The sequence below is a fragment of the Hemibagrus wyckioides genome, linkage group LG05 (genome assembly GCF_019097595.1).
Source record: "Hemibagrus wyckioides isolate EC202008001 linkage group LG05, SWU_Hwy_1.0, whole genome shotgun sequence".
Classification (NCBI taxonomy): domain Eukaryota; kingdom Metazoa; phylum Chordata; class Actinopteri; order Siluriformes; family Bagridae; genus Hemibagrus; species Hemibagrus wyckioides.
Genome location: NC_080714.1, coordinates 16,042,383 through 16,067,033, shown reverse-complemented (window position 1 = coordinate 16,067,033; position 24,651 = coordinate 16,042,383). Strand labels below are relative to the sequence as shown.

The following is a 24,651-nucleotide window of genomic DNA, read 5'->3' as shown; positions in this document are numbered from 1 at the left end:
ACACACAGTCTTCTCATAACACACACCAGACCCAGAGTGAATTGGGGGCTCCCTGACCCTTGACCCCAAAAGCACTTGTATGCGCCATTTGGCGGTCGAAGGAGGAACTTCCAATTAGTGTCATAGCATCGTGTTGTAGAGTTTTATGAGCTGAGGTCAGAGGAGAGAGCTGCACGTGCTAAATTGGGGCCAGAGAAGGTGGACGGACCTTAAAAAAACGAAACAAAAAGACAGAAAAAGTTTGTCGAGTTCGGCCATTTAGTGGTCAAACCCTGCGTGCTGCTCGTCGCCGTAGCTTATCAACATGTAGAATGTGAGCGAACATCACTGTGCTGTCAGAGAGCCTACAGCTGGTTACACCGCATGAGGTTTAGGTGTATTTGTGTAATGAAGCATCGTTAGCTTGAGGATAAAAATGAAAACAGAAATAATGCCATTCTACTGGAGCAGAAAGAGAGGAGAGAGGAATGCTACAGAGTGTACAGTACCACTGCCAGTCAGTAGAAAACTGCACCCATACTGCTACGCTACTCTATTATTGTTTCGACAGTAATTCAGTTCTCAGCCTCGAGCGCAAGCAAGGCTTCACACTAAATGGCCATTTTTTTTTTTTTTTTTTTTTTACAGTCGACCGACTCGAAACGAGCCAGAAGGACAGGAGAGTTTCGACACGGAGCACGGCAGAGCCGCATGCACAAGCTCTCTACGCTTTCTTCATTTCTAAATTCTCACGCATGGCGTGCTTCACGGATAAACAGCAATTGTTTTTCTTTTTCAACTACCACAGGTTTGTGATAAGCAAATTAAGATTTGTATAAAGCATACATTCTACTTCAGTACACACAAAAACACATCATGCACGTGCACGCCCACACAAACATACGGTGCTTGTCTGTTTGCAGTTCCCACACAGTGATGCATTAAAGGACCTGACTTCATGTGATGAGGTCTGATAATATGTCCATAAAAAGACTACACAGTTATTACAGTTAATATATTAACCAATATACACTTTGTAAAAAAAAAATATAATATAGTATATTTATATATATATATATATATATATATATATATATATATATATATATATATATAGTTTACAAAATCCCTGTAGAAATGCATGGGTACTTTCGGACAGGCGTTTCAGAAACATGAAAAAATCCAAATGAGAATATTAATATTTTTGATCAGCTGGCTGAAAAGATGCCCTGAAATGAATCATAATGTTTGTTTAGGGTGCACATACACACTCGGCCTCACGCAAAAATACATACTGTCATTCATTATACATGTTTGTGTGCGTGTGTGTATGAGTGAGTGACACACACAGGCACACACACACATATATATACACGCATTCATACTGGCACACTCTTACACACCAAAGTCATTGCATAGAATTATACAGGTACATTACATCAACATCTCAAGCAGCAACGTCTGGATGCTGAAAAATGTGTCTAAGATGAAGCTTCCTCATGGCACAGATACACACATGAAGGGAGTGACAGTAATCACAACCACCCAGTCTGACGACACCGAGCCAGGTCCAATTATAACTATTCTCACCTGTATTTACACTTGTGTACACATTTCTTTTAAATATTTATAGAATATTCTAAGGTAGACATACATTAGAGCTATACAGTAACAGAGTGAAGCACCGCCAAGTAGCCTCGCTCTGCAGCACCATGTCTCCTCCACTTCAGGAAGCAGACGTCCCATCTTTGGCCATTTGTGCTTCGACAGTCAGCCACTGCAAGAGAAAGAGCAAAGCGGAGTTAATTTTGCTATTTAACAGCATCTGACCTTGACCTTGATGTATGCTATGGATATCATTACTTTATGATACACAATATGCCATCATCTTATAGTACCTCAGTGATAGCATCCATGGCTTTGAGAGGGTGGGGTGGGGTGGGGGAGAAGAGGTGAGTGGCCTGACATATACATAACCCTGCCATATGTAAAGCTACTAGTCGCTATCATTGACATTTAGTTGGTTTATTTGGATTAATTACCTATTAACAAGGCCAGGCATGCTTGCAGAAGCTGTAATTTTAAATTAAATCTGAAATAAAATGATAGAAACTATATGTACATGTAGAAAACACATTTTATGAGACGCAACACTATTTATTTTTGTCTATCATATCTATAAACCACCCCCACAATGCTATCTGCAATCATTCCAAACTAAGCATACACTATATGGGGAAAAGTTTGTGGACAACCCCGTGACACCCAAATGTAAGCCTTCACCTTGAAGTGTTACCACAAAGATAGAGGCATAGAATTGTATTGAATGTTTTTGTATAGTGTATAGCATTATAATTTCCCTTCAGTGGAACTAAGAAGCCCAGTCATGTTCCAGCGTGACAATGCCCCTGTGAACAAAGCGGGGTTTGACGTGGAAGAACTCGAGGCGTCTGCACATAGCCCTGACCTCAACCTCACTGAACTCCTTTAGGAAATGACTGTGTCTCATGCTTCCTCACCCAACATCACTTTCTGACCTCATAAATGCTCTTGTGGCTGAATGAGCACATCTCTACAGCTGCAAAATCTAGTGGGAAGCTTTCCCAAAAGAGTGGGGGTTGTTATAAGAGCAAGGGGGAATAAACTGGGAATAGGATGTTCTACAAGCACATAGATAAGCACTTTTTTTGTTTTTTACAGTAACATTCAGCTTTATAGGGGAACTATTTACATGGAATTTATTATACTGTCATCTGGCTGCATAGCATTTTCATGTGTTTTGAACAACCACAACTTCAGCAAGAGAGGCAAGTAACAATAAAATAAAGCATGAAAAACATTTAGGTGCAATATCATGTCAAATATCAAATATAGAACAGTGTCTGTAACTCATGTCCTGAAGACAGGAGATTTTTTAAGCTTTTAACTAGGGATTTATTTGTTGCTTGCTGTCAGACTATGTATGTGCTGTCCAATAATATAAAGCTAGACTATGTAGGATTGTTTTTGTTCAAAACTATTTGATTAAAGAAGAAAACTACTCTATTTGATGTTTCCAAGGCTGTTGTGTATCGCACTAAAAATTCTGTAACAGTGATTCATATTCTGCGCTCAGGGATCTCAGGGATATCAGTCAAATTGTCCTCATATGTCCTTAAACATTGTGGTGCTCAAGTAGCGCACTTGCTGTGTCTGGTGTAACATGAGCATTACCTTATAAATACTTGGAAACTTTCCATGTTTGTACATGTTCTGAAATTGAAAACATTGAAAACATGAAGTAAGCTCACCTCAGCTGGAGGCACTCGTGTGGCGCTCAGTGTGAGAAGTGAATTCTAAATCCTGCAGCTCCAAGCCCTCCATTGTGGAGTCTGCACTATACCGCTGCTCTGTGAAGGGCACATGAGGGTCAGGGAAGTGTGTATCACGAGCATAGGCTCCCTCTGAAGAGCGGTAGCTGTCACTGGAAGGGTAGCAGGGGTAGGGGGCGCTCTGGCCAGGCATGCCTGGGTGCACAGCCACTGTAACTGAGGCTGATGCAGTCACAGTAGTGATGGGCTGGCAGAAGGTGGGGCCTGGGCCAGGGTGCATGGAGTGAGAGTAAGTGTTATGGGTGTGAGGCTGGCGGGTTGCCGAATGTTCTCTGGACCCGTAAGGGCTGGCACTTTCAAATGCGTCCGTGCGCCGCCTCTGAGGGGGAGGGGCCTGTCTGGGCCCTGCGTCCCGTTTAGGTTCCCGTCCAATGTGTCGACGAGTAAGGGGAGGTCCTGTGTCCTGAGTGTGAGGAGGGTGAGCAGAGCGGTAATGTGGCTGCTGCTTGGAGTCTGCTCTTCCAGCCTGCGAAAAAATGTTTTCACATATTGAATATGAAAGTCTGCACACACATTTTTTTGTTATTACAAACGTGACAAAAACGCTATTATAATCCTAACACTGCACTTTATTTCACTGGTCTTCTAAAATTAGCATAGGAAATTCTATACAAGTCTTGTCATGCATCAGAATTCTGCATAAAAAAACACTGTAATGTTCTTTTCTTACTGAGTAAGATGGTAAAATGTGTGGCTCTGTGTGATAAACGCTTGGTTTTGGTCCAGCGTTAATCCGCACGTCATCAAATTCAGATCGAGCGGCTCGCCCCCTGCTGGTCTGGAGGTCATAGTGTTTGAGCTCGTGGCTGATGCCTGACGCCGTGGAGTTGGAGCTGTACTCAGAGTCAGACGAGTCTGAGCCAGTTCCAGTGGTTGAGGTGGTAGTGTGGTTGGGCTGCATGGTGAAGTGCACCACTGGAGGAAAACGCTCTGGAGTTGGAGTGGGCAATCGGCTGCGTCCGTCCACCGGAGAGACCTTAACACACACGAAAAACAGGCTGAGTTTCAGAAATGATCAAGCTTTTTTTTGTAACTGACCTCACAGTGTTACATGAATATTAATATCACAGTGACCAGTTGTGCACATATATAGATATTTTTCCTTGTAAGTTCCAAAACATCTTCAGCAAATCACCAAGCTGACCAAATACCATAATAAATAGGAATATAATGTACTCCACTTTAACCTAATGTATGTTCCTCCAAATCTCTCCAACAGATAAGAAAGGGCAGAAAGCTGGTTCAGGAGGCATTAGCTAAAATGAGACAGGGCTGGAGGCATTGAGGTTAATGCTATGCTCTGTGTGCCGAGCACGTCCATGCCCGGTGGCTCTGCATAGCTGGCTCTGTGATATATGGCGGTGCTTGGCCTGACAGGAAGAATCCTCTTACCTCAGGATAAGGGCCGAAGTAGGACAATAAGACCGGGAGCAGCACCAGGCCATTTAGGACCCCCAACACGGTCAGGATGGCCAATACAGCAAAGAAATATCTGCAAAAAAACAGAAAATATTTTGAAATGGGGAAATTGTATATTAAACTTCCATGCATATATAATAAAGAGTAAGACAATAAATAAAACATATTTGTAATGTAACAGAACACACACTTGGGCACCCCCACCTTACACCACACACTCAAACAGGAAATAATCATTAAGCTTAAAAACTAGCTTTACCTTGTGCCAGACAAAGTCTCCAAAGAGGGCTAGTCTTTTTAGAGAGCAGGACAGAAAAGCTGGAGACATAATTAGTTGGTTAATTCAAAGGCATGGAAAAAGGGGGAAGAAAAGAGGGAGAGTTTTCTTTTCTTTTTTGAGGGGTGAGCAGAGTACAAGCAAACATAGGCTAAAGCAAAGTGGGAAGGAATGTGGAGTAGAGGACTTGGGAAAGAGATGAATCACAAAGGGACAGGGGCCTCTCTCCCTCGCTCTTTAAAAAAAGAACGAGAAAAAAGGAAGAAAGAAAGCAGAAGCAAACAAATGAAATGAAGGGTATAGAATTTAAACAATTTAGTCTAGGAGGAAGAGAGGAGGAAAAGCTACAGGCCCCTCTTGCTTGGCCTCAAGCTCATATTCACTCTCTCTGTCTCTGTCCTCTCTCTTTAAGCCTCTGTGAAATTTTCCTGCCTTTCACAATCCCTTGGTCTAATTAAATCTCTGGAGTATCAGGTAAGACCCTCCCCAAACCTCCTTGACAAATCCCCCCTGCCATCTTCCTTCTCTCTCTCTTCATTATAGCTAGCTTTACTTCTCTCGGCCAGCGACGCATCTGTGCAAACTTCAGCATCTCAAATTACAGCTGCCATCTTTTACCTAATTAAAGAAATGCAGGGACTCATAAGAGGCTTTTTTAAAAAGAATTTGAAGACAGGAATTTAGGCTGTACACGCCCCTCCTTCTCTTCCATCCCTTAGTTTGGATGTGCAAAGGTGGACGCTTGTCCACAGGCTCCAGAGCAAACCACTGAGAAATGGGTGACACCAAGACAGAGCCATCATTGGAATTCAGCCATTTATTTTTTAACATAATTTTAAAAGCGTGTGTGGTGGTTAGTGTGTGCGTGCATATGCATGTGTGTGTGTGTGTGTAATCTCCTGCCAGTTGATATGCAGCACAGCTGGGTCTCAGACTAAACTGATGCAGTTCCTCCACCAGGCCTTCACACCTGAACAATGTCCAGCTGCAGCCACACAAGGAGAGGAGAACTCTTTCTCCAGCCCTGCAGCTACAGGATGTGTGTGTCTATGAGATAACCTTATCACTCAGAGGAACTGTACTGAAGAAGTCCCCTTCTCAGAGCTGGAGATTTTTTGTTCCAAGCACACCAAACAAACGAAAATGAGAAAGAACTTATCTACTTAATTTGCTCTAGATAAAATACAATTCATTTTAAACAGAATACTACCTTACTGAAAGTCAGAGAGTAACTGGTGTACAATACTACCATATTCTACTATTCCAATTCTACATAACTATCAACTATTTGAGCAAAGTGTTTATGCATTTTATATCAAACGTGATGTGCCTTTTCAGAAATCCTCCTTACATCAGCACATTATTTGCTAAACACATCTAAATATCACCACACACTGGTGCAATAGCAGTCCAGCGCTCCTTTGTCTGTTCAAAGCTATGAGATCTGGGAGGAGGAAAGGTGTCTATTTTTTTTTTAGATTAGTGCTCACAAGCACCCTCTATGTGCCCTTACTGCACTCTTTGGCCAAGGCAGATTCAGCAGCATCTCAAAGCAGATTCAGCAGCATCATCTCTTACTTTTGCAAGGACCATAGTGGAAGTATTTGTTAAAAGCAAAATAAAGTGGATATAGCGATGTCAAACAACAACAGTAAAAATATATATTCAGTTTTCATTTTTTAATTTAACTGTTCACTGTTAATTTAGCATTAGAGTAACAGAATCCAGATGCTTACTCTTACACCCTTGCATCTTCCAAAAAGTTAACTAGGAGGAGAATCACAGGGCTTGGAGCAGCATTTGGGACAGGGCCTTCGACTTGTGCACCTGTGTTGGCGTACTGTTGACTGCACCCATCACTATGAACATCAAAATGATTGACTTAAGCAAACATGAAGCTCCAAAGTTCTGAATTATGAAGGATTTTGCTGAGTCAGTAGCCCTTGACTGAACGCAAAGTTTGTGGAGTGTGATTTTTCCACAGATGAGTGATACTGCCAGCGATGAAGACAAACAACAAAGACCTTTTCTGTGATGAACTGTGCAGTCCATTTTAACAAATCTCATGCCAAAGCGCAACTGAACTGTGAGTTCCGAGCAGCAGTCGAGAGCCGTGTCTCCCCAGTGAAAACGACCGAGCACATACCTTGCCGAGCTACGCGTCTCAACTGTTTAGACTCAAAACATTCAAAGCCCTGACAGGGGAAAGTCAGGGAAACATTTATTTCTGCAAGGCTAGAAAAATACAGAACCCACTGTTTTTACTTTGCTTTTTTTCTCATTATTGTCAGGAGCAGTGCCTGTGTGTGTGTGTGTGTGTGTGTAAAGAGGAGGTTGTTTGGTGAAAAAATAGTGGCTATGTTTCAATGGGAGCTTGTGAGTTACTTTGGCCCCAGTGTGGTCTGTTGATAGAGATGTGTGTGTAAATGTGTGTGTGTGTTTATGTGTGTGTGAAAGAGAAATGGGCAACACTAAACAGTTTTAAATAGATTTGAATCACCAGGCATTTATATAAAATGTTTATTTTAATTTATTTTTTCTAAAATAGAGAGAAAATTACTGCTTATATCTTAAAGACTGGCGTAATTCCCACCTGTAATGCATTTTAAAAGCTGCTGGTCTTGTTGGTAGATGTCTCAAAGCCAGAAATGGTATTTATTTATGTTTCAGCAATCTATAATTTGCATTACGATTTTGGTAATGATTTAAATTCTTTAGTAATCACATGGAATCTATAGCAGTGTGTTTGTCGGGTTTAAGAAAATACCAAATGTCTTCCAAACGAATGGAAAAGTGGTCCTAAAGCAAAGCAGCAAATCACACAAGACAAAAAGCATGCATGCAATTCTAATAAACTTTAAAGTTAAAATAAATAAAACACTAAAAATAAAAACTTATTAATGGAGAACCCTTATGTTCTGTTCGCTGGCTGATCAACTCGTCTCTTTTGGTATTACAAAAATGGATCACTGGTTATTTTGACCTCAGCTTAGGTTAGTTTGACTTGATCACAGTGTAAGGGTTTAGAGAACAGAACTGGTTCATACTTGATTCATAATCACAGCTTTTGTGTGCCTGTGTGTCCTTACTTGACTATGAAGTCGAACTCGGATCCTGCCAGCATGAGCACTCCAAGCAGGGTAGAGAAGGCTCCGTCCAGAACGGGAGCAAACATGTGCTCCAGGGCCAAAACTGCTCGCTTATTTCTGTCCCCTATGGCAGTGAGGAAGGCCTGTATGGAGCAATGAGAAGTTAGGATGCAACCAGAGCTGCATTTACAGAGACGTTCAGAATTACAGCCTCATTAAAAATGATCTAAATTTGATGTAAAAAAGAATATGTAATATAACAGCATGGAGTCTCTTCCTGTAACAAGGTTATCTAACAAGGTTGGAGACACTTAGAATAGGATCTTGGACATCTTTAAAATATTTTAAAAGTCCTATATACAGTATTCTTCTGTTTATGCATGAGAACTTCTCTTTTCAGTTCAGACCACAGCTTTTCTCTGACTAAGATCAGTATTCGCACAACATTGATTTTGGGATTTCTTTTCATTATTTTACATTTCTGTCTTGAAACTTGAAAGACTGTCTGGCTCATCAACTGTATCATCATCTATCATCTATTTATGGCCAAGTCTCAACCCTCTGGCAGAGGCAACCAGGTTTTGAGCAGAAATATCTGGGCACTTAGCAGAATTCATGGTGAAATTAATGTTTATATGAGCTCTTGAACCATCAGCCAAGCATTAATAATCCATCACCATATTATATAGTGGCATATCAGGTGCTCTTACTTGTACGCTGTTCTCCTTTACCATAAATTATGCTGGTGTACATGACCAAAAAATTCTATTTTGATAACTATTGTAGTTTTAATTACACATTGTGAGGTTCAGGTGTTGCAAATGCCTTTAAAATGTAAGGTATTTAACAGTGGATACTGAAACTTGATCTGAACTGTGCAATTCTAAAACTGTGACCTTTCTGTGTTAAAAATGTCTTTGTTTTTTTTTCTCATGCTAAGCGGATAAACAGATTTTGTGCGTTACACCCAAACTAAACAGTACACGGTTAAATGTAACAGTTACTGACAGCGAAAGGTTTGTCTTTTATCATTTAATTCATTAATGTCTTTTTTTAGATATAATATTATAATTTCAGAAGTAGTTCTAATTTTTGTTTGAACAAATATAAATAGTTTCTCCTATTGATGAATTATTGTGTGTTTCATTTATGCAGTCAAAAAAATCTTTTATAAAATGCACCAATTATAATAGAGAGCACTGCAGACAAATTTGTGTGTGAATCAGACAGAAGTTGGACAAACTCACCAGGGCTACGTGGACAGTAAATTCTACACCAATGCCCACAGAAGCAATGAGGATGACCACGGGTACGGCGCTAAGCTTGATGCCAATCAGCCCCATCATGCCGAACAGCTCTACGGTCATCAGCGACAGCACTAGTACCTGGTAAAGATCAAATGTATAAAAGTTATATTCAGTGGTCCATTAAGTAAATATTAAGCAATTAATAGAATATAATAACAATTTTCAGCTGTCTGTAAAATGTTCCATATATGTGTCTTCCAGCGCGCAAATCAAAAAGTCGTTCTTTTGAGAAAGACAGGTTTTTGTGTTTAGTTTTTCAATCAGCCAGAAGTTTCAATAGCATGAATGCAGCAAGGAATGAGGTGAGGGTTTTGGAATGTATGAGTGCACCTCGACTTTAAAAAGTGGCTCGGCTTGCTATATACAAATTTCCGTGAGGGTGCTTAATTTGGACTTAAGAAAGAGGAAAGTAAATGCCATCATCAGTTGATGAGTCTCGAGTTACTTGGAGGCCCTGCTGCCTTTGAAGAAGGATAGAGGGGTGGGGGTTAAGGGGAAAGAAAAGACAGTGCTGGGGGGTAGATGGAAGAACAAGTGAGGCGGAAGCAATGGACGTATGTGGGGGTGGATAAAGAGGGCTGCTGGTGGCCTGGGACAAAACCGAGACAGTACAAGTAAAAGCAGCGTAGTAACTTTCTCTTTCATCTGTCCTGTAAAGCATGGAGGGTGAAGTGGCTATTCTAGAGAGGCACAGTGGCTAAAACACAAGCTGTAGCGAAACACACAACAGTGAGGCATAAAGAGAAGGCGTGTGGGAAAGAAAAGTGAGCTTATTTCCTCGTAAACGCATCATGTACAAAAACAGAGAAAACAGACCAAGGAAAAGCAAGCAAAAAGGTCTATTTCATACATAAAGTGTCGTGGTTGCTGTGGTAACCTCTCCCGTTTCTTCACATTTTATTTTAAAGAAAACCCCAAAGTGCTCCACATAGACTAAACAAACTGGATCTGACAGTATAAGATAAACACAAAGACTGGGGCTGCAAAAACACACATTCTATTGACCTGGGCCTCCTCTCATTTTCTAAACTGTGTTTTTACTTACTCCCAGACGTCTATCTACGACATTCAGCCATGACAGAACGTTGGGGAAATAAGAGGAGAAAAAAGCAGGCATATAAAGCACATCACAAATGGGCAGTATGAGCAGAAGCTCGATACTGAATCAATTACAAATCACTAAACAGTTTGATCAGTCATGTCAAACATCATATTTCATCAAAATATAATAGCATTCTGACAGTTATGTTTCTGTATAATCTAGTTAAGCACATTGCAACAATATAATTTAATAGAAATTATTAGAAATAATTACTAATTGTTACTGTATTAATTGTTGAAAGAGGTCGCAGAAAGGCCATATTATCTCACTTATCAGTTATGGTTAGATCACCATTAACACTGTGTACATCTGTTTTTAATCTTTACAAATCCTAATGAAATGCATCATTTCCCAACAATATAAAACAATGAAGTGCTCTGTGAACAAAATTTCACACAAAGAAAGGTGACAGATTAAAGGGAAAAAAAATGTACAGCACAAAACCGAAACTGCTTTTATGAAGTAAAAGGAAAGGAAAAAAAAGCAACATAAAGGCAGACCACTTACAATAATGCCAGCGGTCCATGGATTGAGCAGGAAAACAGCACACACGAGAAAGGTGCAGGCGAGCACCACGCTAATGAAGAGCAGCAGCCAGTGGCGCAGGCCGACATACTGCTCCCAGAAGAGGAATGGGTAGCCGTTTGGGTAGCTGGGCACACCCAGGCGACTGTAGTTGTTGCAGATGGCGCGTACACTCTCAATGGCCTCCACAAACTGGGGTGTCTCACGCAGCCCGTTGAGGTAGAAGGGAAACTGTGCGTATTCAATGGGCTCCGCAGCAGGAACTGATAAAATAAAATGATAAAATAATTCATTAGTTGTTCATTCTTTAGGTCATTTTTTTATTTGCTGATTCTTCAGATTATAATGAAGGAGTATTACAGAGTACTCTGGAAAAAAAACCCCTTCTGTTTTTACTAATAAGTTGTTCCCGCAATAAGATAAAGTATTATAAACAGTCCAATTAGGTGTGTTATTTTAGCCAAACTGAGGCGAACTCCACTCTCCCTCTGGCTTCTTCTACTCGTCATCCGATTATTAATGTACACAATGAAGCACAAAGAGACATATTTCAGAGCGACACAGTGATTTCCTCTTAGCCTTGAGGAGAGAAGGGGCCAAATTATGAGCTATCAAATCTCAACATGCAGCTGACTGTCAGCCCTGACAGTGATCTGTTGTAATTATGCTGTCAAAAATCAACCCCACCACTACTTCCCAGAACACACATGCCCTCACACAGAGCCTTGTTCACCACTCAAACCACTCACACATGCGGCATGCGCTGTTCTACGTACCTTACCTTATGTCACAAATATAACTGGACCATTATTTATTTCATTTGTTCTCTTCCTGTTATTAAATTGTACATTAAAAAGTTACAATAATCTTTTTTTTTTATCATTAACACAAACCATGCTACTTATCACCAAAGCTGCTCTCCACTGTAGAGCTTCAGTGAGTTTCCCACCTCTGACTACTGTCAGACTCGGATAAGTAGCGGTCTTAAATCTACAGATAAAATCACAAGAATGTGACACCGAATCACCACCTGTCTAGAGGTGTGTGTGTGTGTGTGTGAAGGGAGTATGCGAGTGTGTGTTCTGCGTTGAGTTTTGCAGCACCACTTGGTAAAACATGACTTTGGCTCATTGTAATCGCCATTATAAATTTCCATTAAGACAGAAGTTGGACAGCAGCCAGCTGTGCTGCAGAGGCTCTGCCGTGGAAAAGCCATCTCTGGATTGTTATCCAGTCATGTGTTTCTGTGTGTAACCAGACTATAGCGTGTCCAATCAAAAGGCTAATTTCTTCTCCCAATATTGAAACTTCTAGGAAGCTTCTGGAAGGTTTCCTTACTTATAATAATAGTCTGAGGTTGCATCGATGCCATCCCTAAAGATAAGCTTCGAATTAACCTCTGTTTATATACTGCGCATGATTTAGCTAACCGGAAGAACAGACATGAATAAGTACTAGAGTATTACTGACTAGTGAGCCTGCTGATGGAGATGGAGTCGGTGCGGTCATGGATCCATTCTGGAGGATGAGGGCGGATGTTAGCCTGAGAAGCTGCATAGGCCACTGGGTCATTACTGACCCATGCGGTCAGGTAGATGTAGAAAGCTTTGGGGTTGATGATTCCATCTGCATCCACCAGCCGGTGTCTGGTGAGCTGAAAAACCCCCCAAAAAAACAAGACACAATTTCAACTACACCACAGTAGCAAACATTGATATAGTAAAGAGTATTCTGTGAGTATTGTGAGTATTCTGATTCAACCTTCACTGCACTGCTTGAGCTTTAGTAAGCAGCATGGCCGCCTCAGCTCAAGGGTCCTGAAAGCATCTTTTTAGATGGACGGTGTGAATGAGTATGTGCGTGGCACAGTGAAATGTACTGATGTTCTATCTACTGAAAATGTTCGAGTGAATGTGTAACAAAGATGAATGAATGAATGATTGAATACAAGTCACTGAATAACATCCACTTTACAGGTTTACAGTCTGTTAATTAGCTTAATCCCATATTAACACTAAGAAATCTAAAGTAAACTTTCATTTAAAATACCCATATTCATTTAGGAACTAAATTTTTTATTGGTTAAGGAAGCATCCATGACTTCCTCTTTCACTGGACTATAACCATGAGCTAGCATAGAAGTCATAGTTGTTGTTTGTTGTTTTGATCTTTATTAATAGCTACATGCCCATATCCTCTGTTAGGGCAATAATTAAGACGTTTAAAACATAATGAATGTATAGAAAAGGATGCCATTTTTTATGTTACAGCAAACAAATAATGTTAGCTAATATCTTTAATTATGTAACAGTAAGTTCGCTAGTGTGCTTTTTTATGTGCCTCATTTTATACAGGCTGAGAAAGTCCACCAGAACTGCACTAATCTTTCCCTGATTCCCTCCTTACTCACTCCATGCAGGGGGGCTTAGTGAGTTACCTGCTGAGAAGGTAAAACCATTACGGTATGTTGCTCTGTGCCATATGCACTTTTCAGAACAATAAATCCACAGTCTCTGAGTCAGGAGGTGGTAAAGGCTCTGTGTGTGTCTGTGCATGTGTGAGAATATGCGTGTGTGTGTGTATACAGTGGGTGGGGGTAAAGAGAGGGAGAGTGAGAGAAATTGCTTGAGTTAGCGTAACAATAAAAAAATTGGCCAGAGTCCCTGAGTGCGCCTGTGTGCAGTTAACCTCGCTGTTAACACAGGAGGAAATGCCACCCAGCAAATGGAGGAGAGCTATAAAAATAACACAACATCTGTACAAATGTTGCTAACACTTGCTTCTCCTGACCCCTATGGATACCCAGGATGCCCGGCATCACAGAGGGATCCTGCCCAAAGGATGGAAAAAGGGAGTTTTGGAAAGCCAAAATAAAATGTATTTAGATTTTTTTGAAGCATTATGTATGTAAATGTAATTTTAAAAAAAATTAAGTAAGTAAGCTGAGAGTATTTTTCAAAAGAGAAACAAAACGTATATAAATGACCCAAAATATTAAAGTTAAAAACATCATAATACATAATATACAAACTATTTAGTTTTACCTAGAGAAAAAAATTCCATTTATTTAACAATGATCATTATTTTATTATTCAAAAAAACCCTTTTTAATACACACACTGACTAAAAGATAGCACATGCTCCCTGTCTGTTCAAAGAAGACACGGCAGCAGTTCTGAGAGAAAAAGGGAAGAGAGATTGGGGGGAAAAGGAAAAAAGTGAACTTGGATTCCGAAGATCTGGATCGAATTAAGCAGCAGGATACGCAACAACTGTATGTCTTCAAGCTGTCACGGGAAGCCCACAGTGCGAGGCCGGCAGCCCTCTGGCCTGCTGCCACCCCTCTTCACTCACAGGCACAGGAAATGACATCACAGGGCCGCACACCAACACGGGCAGGGTGCCTTAGCGCCCCCCCCACCCCCTTTCCCCCATCCCCCACTCCTCTGGCAACTGCTTAGTACAACGACCACACTCAAAAATGAGGGAAAAAAAAGAGTCAACATGCAGACAAGTGGAGGAGTAAACATGCAGACAAGACAGCATGCGTATCGGCCTCACTGGACCTCTCTTATTTACATTTCCCTCTTGTCTGCTATTTCTTACTGAGCAGTAACTGGAAGCATTACAAATATTTTAACCTGTCATATTTAATGCGAGTGTGTGTGTGTGTGTGTATGAGAACAGTCAGATGATGCAGGAGCCTTTGCTAGCTTGAGTTTGGGCCTGCACCAAGCAAAAGGGATACAACAGTTTAAATGAAAGGCTAATTGCTTTTTCAGAGGTGGGTTGCGGCCCCATCGAGGGCTTTAAATTCCTGTGCTCGGTAAAGCAATCAGTGTGAAAGAGAGAGAGAGAGAGAATGGAGGGACAAGAAGAAAAATGAAGACAGGGAAAAAGAGAAAGGACACATAGAGAGAGGAAGATAAAAATACACACGCATAAGCCACTAACCCCACTAACTCCCAACATTAACGCTAAATGCTCTTTATGCATCACAAGCTGTACTTCCTGTACGGCAAACTCTAAATCATAGGTTCCACTGGAAACTTAGGGGAGGCAGGACATACTAAACGCTATCCAAACAGCTAGAACACAAAAAAGCCTATTTACAGATATGCCAGGACATAAATATATCCACATTAATTCCATAGTTTAAAGCCCTAAAATTTCAACTCGCATGTAAAGGCTGCTCAGGGTGGCGTCACGGTCTTATGTTTCCCTCCATGCAGAGCAATGTGCTGCACCATAAAGGTAGATATATAGGAGCTATTTTCTCTCTGAAGCTCAGTGGGGAGTGCTGCTTTCATGTTTTCGAAGCCTCTCCCTCGACTTAAAGCTGTATGAATGCAGGGTTTAGTTTAGGATGTTTGCATATCAGGTGACTAAATGGGGTGTATAGTGACTCGGTGGAGTTTCCTAGTAGAAGAAGGGGGGGGACCAGAGGGCAACAAGAGTAGGCTTGCTTGGTCGCTCACCAGGTTGAGGTTGATCGGCTTCTCTCTGCAACCTGTCTGCACCAGGAGCTTGTAAGCCAGTACGCCGTCATCTGAGCCGTTCTCGTAGTCCTTCTGGGTGATCTTGCCTGCCTCATAGTCCTTATCAAAAGCATCCTGCAGACCTGCACAAACACACATACACACATAGCAGAGGACATTGACAAACAGCCGCCTGACAACCGAAAAACACAGATTAAACAGATTAAACGTATTTTGGAAACCACAAGTACGCAATCATGTATCATGAACTTTACTTGCATTTTATTCTGTTTGCGTTAACATCATTGCCAAATCATTGCATCATTTGGATGTACATTGTACTTGCAGGGCAAGAAATGAGCTTTTTTGGGAGTTCAGTAAGTCTGTGGCTCATAACTGTTTCGAAAAATTACATGTATCTAGTATAACTAGTATCAAGGTTGTCATGGTTATTACTTAGTTATCATAGTTGTAAGCTTAAATGACTGGGCATTTGAAAAGGAAAGGGGCCGTATACTCGTTAACTAACTAATAAATTCTTTTCAGAAATATTTAAAACTAAGGAAAACTTAATCTAAATGCATTTTTATGTTACAAATCTACATCTGGATGTGTGCAATGTTCTGGAATAAAAAGTTGGCTGGAATAAATTAAAATAATTAGGTAAAATGATTGCTCTATTGTAATGTGCACTGTGATCATAAGGCGCTTCTTGGAAATTCTTTACTCTGGTCCCTGGTGCCAAGAATTTGAGAACCTCTATAATAAGGCACACAAGTACAACATGAATTCATATAGTAATTGAATATTTTCAGTATTTATTTAATCGATGAGTAGGTAATTAAGGGAATATATGGTAGACAACTATTTGTGCCAATCAAGAAATAATTGTGCCACGGTATAAAGTGTTGCAGTATGCTAAGCGTCTCTAAAATCCTCCTACAGTTTTGAAAAGGCTCACCCACCACCTACCTCTCTCTGGCCTTGCTGTAAGTTTAAAATTTGTCCAACGATGTTCTTAACACCCTCTCCAACTGCCTTCCCTCTGCCCCTAAACCCACAAACACATACATATGCACCCCCCCTCGGTGTACACCCAATGGAAACATGGGCTCAAATTAAAAACACTGCACAGTGGGACCATAAAGAAGGGATTCAAAACTGGACCGAGCGAGTCCCTACGCGTCTGCGGTAGCAAAGCAATTTCGGCTTATGGCAAACAAAGGGGGGTTTACACTCACAGATATGCCATTAAAACAGGGATGTTGACTCAGTGAGTGAGAGAGAGAGATCTGAATGGGGTTTTACGCAGAATAAATCCTGCCCAGGATTACCCAGAATTCAGCATGTGTGCTGCAAAACATTTCTACAAATCACAGCAGCTGTAGAGACATGCCCTCAATCCCTCTAATGTACTTTCTTTAGTCATGTTCCCCATTCAATACCTGGCTTTCTTCTCCTGGTACTGTAATTTTGATTTTCTCCTTAATGAAAAGCCCCCTCTTTTTCACTCTCCCTCTCTGGAATGTTAATCTGCCTTGGTAAGTCATTAAATGTGTTATGGCTTAGAGGCTTCGGAGAGGGATTTATATTTGTGAAAAACAGATGAGCTAATGATGGCAGACTGATAGAGGGATTTTTTAAAAGACACACACACACTTTCACAACACACGCAAAGTGAGGGAGAATCTGGACTCTGGATTTGGTTATTAATGAGCACCCCAATCCATTTAGACAAGGACTGATCTCGCTGTTGTATACTGACTGATAGTGGATGAGAACAATGAACCCGTGGTCCAAGAAAGATCTAACTAATTGCGATGACTTCAGAGAAACTTCAGCAAAGTCTACAAACAGCAAATAAAGCAATGCTAACTGAGTTTAGACAACACTCACAAACTCTGCTCTCCACAGTCAGGTCATGTGAGTTTACAATACATAAAACAGTCAGCTTGGTGCAGTACCTTGCAACCAATCACGGAAGTAGTGGAGCCACATGAGAGGCAGGTGGCCTTGTTCGTCACGGAGCACATACTCGACGGTGCCGAAGCGCTGGTGAAGCTCATAGAGCAGAGGTTGGGCCTGGGCATAATCTGCCCGCTGTGTCACCACATACATGCTGTAGAAGGAGAAGTAGTGGAATTGTGCACCCAGGAAGTCGTACTCAGCCGTCTCACGTGGTACGATGTCTGTCAACTCCAGGCCATCTCGCACTCTTGTGGTGCCATACAGACTGACACCAAGTAGTGCCAGGAAGAGCACGATCACCACCACCTGAGACCACACACAGACAAACACACACACACACACATACACAGAGTGATGAGTCACATGTTGGCTGGAAACAGAGCTCCGGTCTTTATGACTGCCCCTCTGACACAGAAGGTGTCTGTGGTTTTTGTAAAAGGGTTTTACTCAGAGCAAAGCGGTTGCACAAGTGCTAAATCTTTCAGCTGGTTTCCATTCACCTCTGTCCTTCTATCCGTCTCTGCAGTAGATTAAGTCCGACCTGGCAAGAAATTCTCACTTAATACGTCCAGGCTTAGTGACTGCCAAGGGTCTCTGGACTCGACTGAGAGAAGTTCTCAATCAAGGCCAAATACCCAGAGAGTACACATTCTTGTTCTATTTGTATACTTTGTATGTTTTTGTTCTATTTTGTCGGAGAGTGGTTATGAGGGAAAGCGGCGTAAAAACAAGGACTGGGGTCCTAAAGAACACGCCTCGAAACCTGTGCCAAGGGAAATCACCAAGGGAAAACTGTTTTTTAGAAATCACAACTTGGAGGGAAGTTAAGGTCGACCATGATTACATCTGACCCAACAGTGGCTGTCTCAGGCTTGAACTCAATTTTCCGGTCACTAGAACTTTAATGAATTGTCTTTAATTCAGTTTTCTGGTGTTGTTGCTAAGCTAACTTCTACTGTTGTCTTTTTCCTCTTTACCTTTGTGGTAGGCTGCAGCAGGAAGGGCGCGTAGTGCTTCTCTGCAAATGACGCGAAGGTCCAGCGGGAACAGGATGGCTCTGTATGACCCGATGGCACCTCGCTGGTCTGGTTGATGAGGTCTCGCGTGGAGCTGGTGTTGTTGTTATTGTTGTTGTTGTGGTTGGGGTGGAGCGGCTGCACAGAGATGCGGGAGCGTGGCTCGGCTGTGGTGTAGTAGGCTTGCGTGCGAGGGTCGTACTCGGTGCGCAGCTGCACCGTCGACTGCATGGTGATGTGCGTGTGCTGAGAGAAGCCGTGGCTGCTGTAGGAAGGAGGTGGCGTGCAGTGGCCTACATCGCCCAGCGCCTGAGGCTCCAGCTGGATTACACGGTTAGAGCATGGGCTGAAAGAGAGGGAGGCGAAAAAGAGGTAAATCACAATCAGTTCCAAGGAATGCTGGGCTTCTGAATGTGTTTCAGCGGCTTATCAGTTGGTCAAACCACTAGCATTTAAAAGTGATAACACATCTGCTTTTATAATGTACTTGCGTTCGTAGGATTCACACTGCAGGCAAAATCCAAAATACCTTGTTCAGAGACATTTTTAATTCTGATTAGGTGGTACCCACATGTTTGGTAAATTCCATACATATCAGATGACACCTCAGACTGAACAGCCAGAAGATAAATTATGTAACGTTTACATCAATGCATCTTTCTTTTCTTCAGAATTGTTGCGGTCATTGACATTAGACATGCAGTTAAAGTGGAATACAGCTCAACAACGCAGAACAAACTGCCCATTAAAATGTGCATGAGGTCGTGTAGGAGTTCTACTGTATCTGTATTTCATTTATTCACACTGAAAATTGCCATTGTGAGCAGTTGTGAATACGTCTTTGAAAAGTGATGGCAACCGACAGTAACAAGCTATGGCTACTGATTGGGAGGAGGCAGGGTATTTCAGTGAAACTGGAGGCTTCAGGTTCAATTTCCTGCAGGAGACTGGGACTGCGATGGAGAGTTAAGAGTGCAGGCAAAACCTGAAAAGCAATCGTGAGTTTATCTTTCACTGCCTCCAGCACTACACACCAAAAAATGAAAGCAGCATGAAAAAAAAAAGCCTTGAGCAGGTATTACATGAGGGTCGGGCCCCCGGAGAATAACCACACACACACACACACACACACAGGATTACAACACCTCACAATAGCATGAAGCAGTAACTCATACCATAAACCACACATACCACACATACACGCACACCCTCACCTCACATATTTACAATTTTACTAGCCACTACTCACAAAAGAAGCTGTTTAACATGTCTGTGTGTTTTTTGTGTGTTTCTGTCTAACCATAGTGAGAATAAAGATCCTGCAACTGGAATCAATAGAACATTTCAGAGCAACTGCCTCATAGGGCTGAGAGATTTATGGAGAAATATCTTGGAAGTGACATTCCTCCAGAAATGTGTGTGTGTGTGTGTGTGTGTGTGGGTGGGTGGGTGTAGTTGTGTGTGCGGTACCTGATGAAGCAGCAGAAGATGTCGAAGCGGCGATCTTCTCTGCGATACAGGTCCATGCTGAGTATAGCAGGGAAGATGAGCAGCACCATGGCGAAATTAAACACCACCACGACAGCAGCCTGAGACACACACACACAGTCAAACACAAGACATGTCAAATCAACTCACAAACAAGACACACAAACACACAAAAAAAACATACTGCTGCCAGGTTAAACCCACACCAAACCGCACACAGACTAAACAAATTCTGTTTCAAGACAACTGCTTTGAGCTGCAGTGAAACAACTCCCAACATCAAGTGAGCTTTCAGAGTAATGTTGCTTTCATTCGGCAACTCATCTATTAAAACCAAGACAATTAAATACTGCACACAACTCTGAGACACACATTCAGTATAAACACTTATATCTATACAGAACTGGGAGGAACAACCAGACCACAGAGCAAACTGGAAACATTCTCTCTCTCTCTCTCTCTCTCTCTCTCTCTCTCACTAGGTCAAAGACAAAATGATTTTCCCAAAAAGAAAACACTTTAATGTGGACTGAGAGAATCCCCCTTTTTAGGTTAGACACATTTTCTGAATATTACAGTTTTAAAAAAATATATTTTTCTATTGATTTTTATGAACACCGAGCCAGATCAATATTCAAACATTTAGAGACATTAAACATATATATTGTTAGTATGAAAGAGTGACCATGGAAAAGCCAAAGGTTAAGACAGTCTGGTGAAAGAAAGCAAAAATAAAAAATAAAAAACTGGTAAAAAATAAAGTCAGGACTAGGATCTTGATTGTTCAAATAAATCCCATAAAGGAGCCCATCTCCACCAGAATAGTTCACACTTGTTCTAGTAAGTCATATGTAAGTTTTTCCAAAGGGAGAAGATTAACCACTTGTGCCAAACACATCTTCAGAGTTGGTACACGAAATGATGACCATAAGATAAGTATATGTTTCTTTGCCAGATATGATGATTTTTTAATAGACAATGTGAATTAGGAGGACGATCTAGTGATGTTTAACAGTTTAACAAATATATAAATGGAGACAAAGTGAATTTTCTAGCCAGTATTTTCTGAACCATTTCATGTACCTCATACCAAAAAGATTTAATACAGTTTTTAAATGTATGGTTTCTTTAATGTTACAACATTGCTGCTGTCTTTTTTTATATATAGTTGTAGTAAAGTTCAAAAATAGCATTTCAACAATGTTTGAATTTATGTAATATTCAATTCAATTTAATTTATTTGTATAGTGCTTTTAACACTGGACATCGTCCAGAAGTAGAGAAAAAAGTATATATATATATAGTTTAAATTAAAGTTTATAATGAGCAAGCCTGCAGACTAGTAAATATAAGTAATAGACTGAGCGAAATTCTAAAATCATTGTAAAGCAAATCTTTATTAATTTTAGACCTTTTTCCAGAACTATTATTTTCCTAATGATAGACTCTAACTTTCTTAGAACATGCCCAACACTTTACTGTTCTAGTTATGTTCTCTGTTGGGACAATTTTGTCACTTTTTATGCCACTTTGTTCCTGTGAACAACTGTATAAGACGACACTGAAGCAGAAGTAGACATAATATTTACACATGTTAATACTTTTTCTCTTGAAAAGCCTTTGGATGCAAAAAAAAAAAAAAGGTTTGCATTTGACTGTTATATGCTTTATCATGCTGAGTGGAAAGTACTTTTTGAGAGAAAAAGTTTTGGAAGCAGAGAAAAGTTGGTTTCTCTGCACGCAAAAGTGCTGGAGCTTGTGAAGAACTTGAAACAAGAGAAAGAAATAGAGAGAGAGAGAGAGAGAGAGAGAGAGAGAGAGAGAGGGCATGTCTGGTCTGGTCAGCTTGTGTGGGTTTTTGTGTTTTTCGTTCCTGGGTGGAGGCTGGCTCTGTGTTCAGCTGCCAGACCACACAGAGAGTGCAGCAGCCCAGTACAGCCTGGAGGTGCTGAGAGAGGTCTGTACTTCAAGACATACACACGCACACACACACACACACACAGCTGCCAGGCACACACATCGCCTTACTCATCTCTCTCTCATTCAGTTTTTCCCCTAGCACACAAATGATGTCTTCTTGTGTTTGCGTGTCTTTAAGGAGCTGAAATTATAAGTGTGTGAGTGCTAGGCATGAGTGATGTGTGTGTTCTGTGATGAAAAAGTGAGTGCACAAATGACTGCTGAAGGGATCCAGCATGAGGCAGAGAATAAAGAGTACATGTGTCTGCAAGGGATTGGAGCTACAGAAGAGACTCTGTGAAGACTGCTGCACACACACACAAACACAGACACACACACACACACACAGTTTGCCACACAAGCTGCAATCTCCAACTACAGCATGTGTGGAGCTTTGCGCACGTATCCAGTTGTGAAGGACCTAAATCTCTCTTTCTCTCACACATAGACATACACACATACACACCTCTTTCCACACATACTAATCAGCTCACTAATATTTAGTAAGTAGAAATTCTCTTTGATTCACATATGACCTTCAAAAAAAGTAGTCAAATAGGTCAAAAACCTTTGAGTTGGGATTGAGTGTTACATCCTGTATACAGTATAATGCTGAAGATAAAGTGCCCTTAAAATACTGTAGGAAGCTGGGTATCAGCACCCACTGGAAGCAGTAATGTAACGTAAGCTGTCGGATGGAGTCTGTGACTTGGCAGTTAGGCCCTGCTTACACCTGGCGTTAACATATTGGGGTCACGTTGTGATCCAGTCATTCGTCTGGGAGGCATATAGCCATCCCATGTTGTGGTGCCCAGCATTGCCCTAGCTGGAAAAATGCAGTCATTACTGCTGTGCTAATTGATGATGACTAACAGCAGAGACAACAGCAGCTAGCTTTCATAGCTTTACTCATGGTTCAATCATTAATTAAAACATTAGAAACAGCTCCAGTCTATACAAGCTTGAGTACACACTGTCATTAAAGCGAGACAAAAAAATTCTAAAACGTTTAATTTAATACTTTCAGCTTTTTACTCAAGTTATTGCTAATAATTTAATTTGTAGTAAAAAATGTATGCAAAATAGAAAGATTTTCACTAGTACCCTCAGACTTTCGGACCCTATAGTGCATCATAATACATTAATCTACTTGAACACAATACATTAATTCAGACTGGAAACATTGGGAAGAAAAAACCTAGCTTTATCTTGCACTCATCTGCACAGCGGGAAACAGATAAGCACAAAAATGCCAGGCGAGAAAGACAGAAAGCTATCGCATTATGCTTTGGAAGAGCGAGAGAAACGTAATACAGGAAGGATGCAGAATCGATTGTTTTGACTCTGGGTTCATCGGAGCAATGAGAACACACACGCTGGCATGTGAAGAGCTCTGAAAAACAGAGCATTCTTAGATATGGATTTGTTTCTTGGTTTCTCTCCAGCATGCAGGTGAAGTGAAGGGTAGAAAAAGAGAGATCTTTAAATCTTTTGGAGACTGTTTGGCCTGAGAGCTGTGTGTGTGTGTTTTGCATGCTGCTGAATAGCAGCCAGCTGGACTGCACTGCAGGCGTAAACAGTGTGGTGTTTGACAGACGGTGTGCGATCCATCCATCCACAGATGCTAATACCAGATACAGACTGCTCGTGTGATTTAACCACAGCCATTCAGTCTTTCTACAATATAATAAATGAGACTGCAGTGTACTATGATAACATTACTTAAAGGTGAGTATCGCAATCTGCTCTCCAGTCAAGCAGGTAGGTGCTCTTCCAAGTGTGACATTTTTTTATACCTCAAAGGTGCTGCTCCTCCAGGTCTGATGGCTATATGAAAGATATCAGTGATAAAGCACAAAGCACAAAGCTCCACACAACACAACCACACACACTGACCTGAGCATGGATACTACGCCTAAAGAATGAAGGTCAGCCAGTCTTTGTAGGTTTAATACATGTATATATAAAATACATGTGTGACATATAATAATGAAGAAACATATTTTATATATAAAGTTATACTTGCACTAAGCATCTACAACCCTGCATACCCCTAAGTACAGCAATGCAGAGTCTCACACAGAAGTAGATGATGAAGGTGGAGTGATATTTCCTTTCACAAATCATTTCATCCAGGTAAAAACTGGATTGTGTGAATACAGGGACCTTTTTCCTGTAAAGGTCTACGCAATTCCAGATTTGGTTCATCTGTTTTATTGAGGAAAAAGAAAACCCTTATGCTAGTGCTAATTCATAGTGTTGTGCTCTGAAACTAAAATGCAGAACTTCATCTATTATGTTGTGACAAAGACGTATAATATAGAGTTATCTCCTCTACTGGCCTGCTTTAAAGTGTCATTTTTACCTGAACAGAACAGCAGTTGTAGTAGAAAGCAGAACAGAGAGCACATGTCTGTCTCTGAGTTAAAGAACGGATCGGTCTGATACATGCTGGCTATGTAAAATCCCGCACCGATTTGGGCTGCATATTTTCCAGCTGTTATGTAGTGTGGTCTGCCTCACCTATTCCTGTTCAGTTAAAGGCTGCTCGGCCCAGATCCTGCCCCACTTCCACAACACAAATCAACTCCAGCTGTTTAAAATCACATGCACACACAATAACCCTGCCAGACCTGAGCCTCTAACAACCTCCCACACAGAGACCACAGAGCA

General features: G+C 41.1%; 1 protein-coding gene across 1 annotated transcript in view; it reads right to left on the bottom strand.

The window, feature by feature from the left end:
- Positions 1-1,073: 1,073 nt before the first annotated feature.
- The window catches only part of ptch1 (patched 1), a 43,080-nt gene continuing 19,502 nt past the window's right edge, over positions 1,074-24,651 (bottom strand). The window contains exons 13-24 of the mRNA XM_058389903.1: positions 20,002-20,120; positions 18,493-18,877; positions 17,512-17,821; positions 15,548-15,690; positions 12,540-12,723; positions 11,052-11,332; positions 9,383-9,520; positions 8,136-8,278; positions 4,743-4,842; positions 4,021-4,326; positions 3,270-3,816; positions 1,074-1,756 (exon numbers count right to left, since the gene is read on the bottom strand). Of these exons, the coding sequence (XP_058245886.1) occupies positions 3,271-3,816; positions 4,021-4,326; positions 4,743-4,842; positions 8,136-8,278; positions 9,383-9,520; positions 11,052-11,332; positions 12,540-12,723; positions 15,548-15,690; positions 17,512-17,821; positions 18,493-18,877; positions 20,002-20,120 (2,655 nt within the window). The 3' untranslated portion in view covers positions 1,074-1,756; position 3,270. The remainder of the gene's footprint in view (positions 1,757-3,269; positions 3,817-4,020; positions 4,327-4,742; positions 4,843-8,135; positions 8,279-9,382; positions 9,521-11,051; positions 11,333-12,539; positions 12,724-15,547; positions 15,691-17,511; positions 17,822-18,492; positions 18,878-20,001; positions 20,121-24,651) is intronic.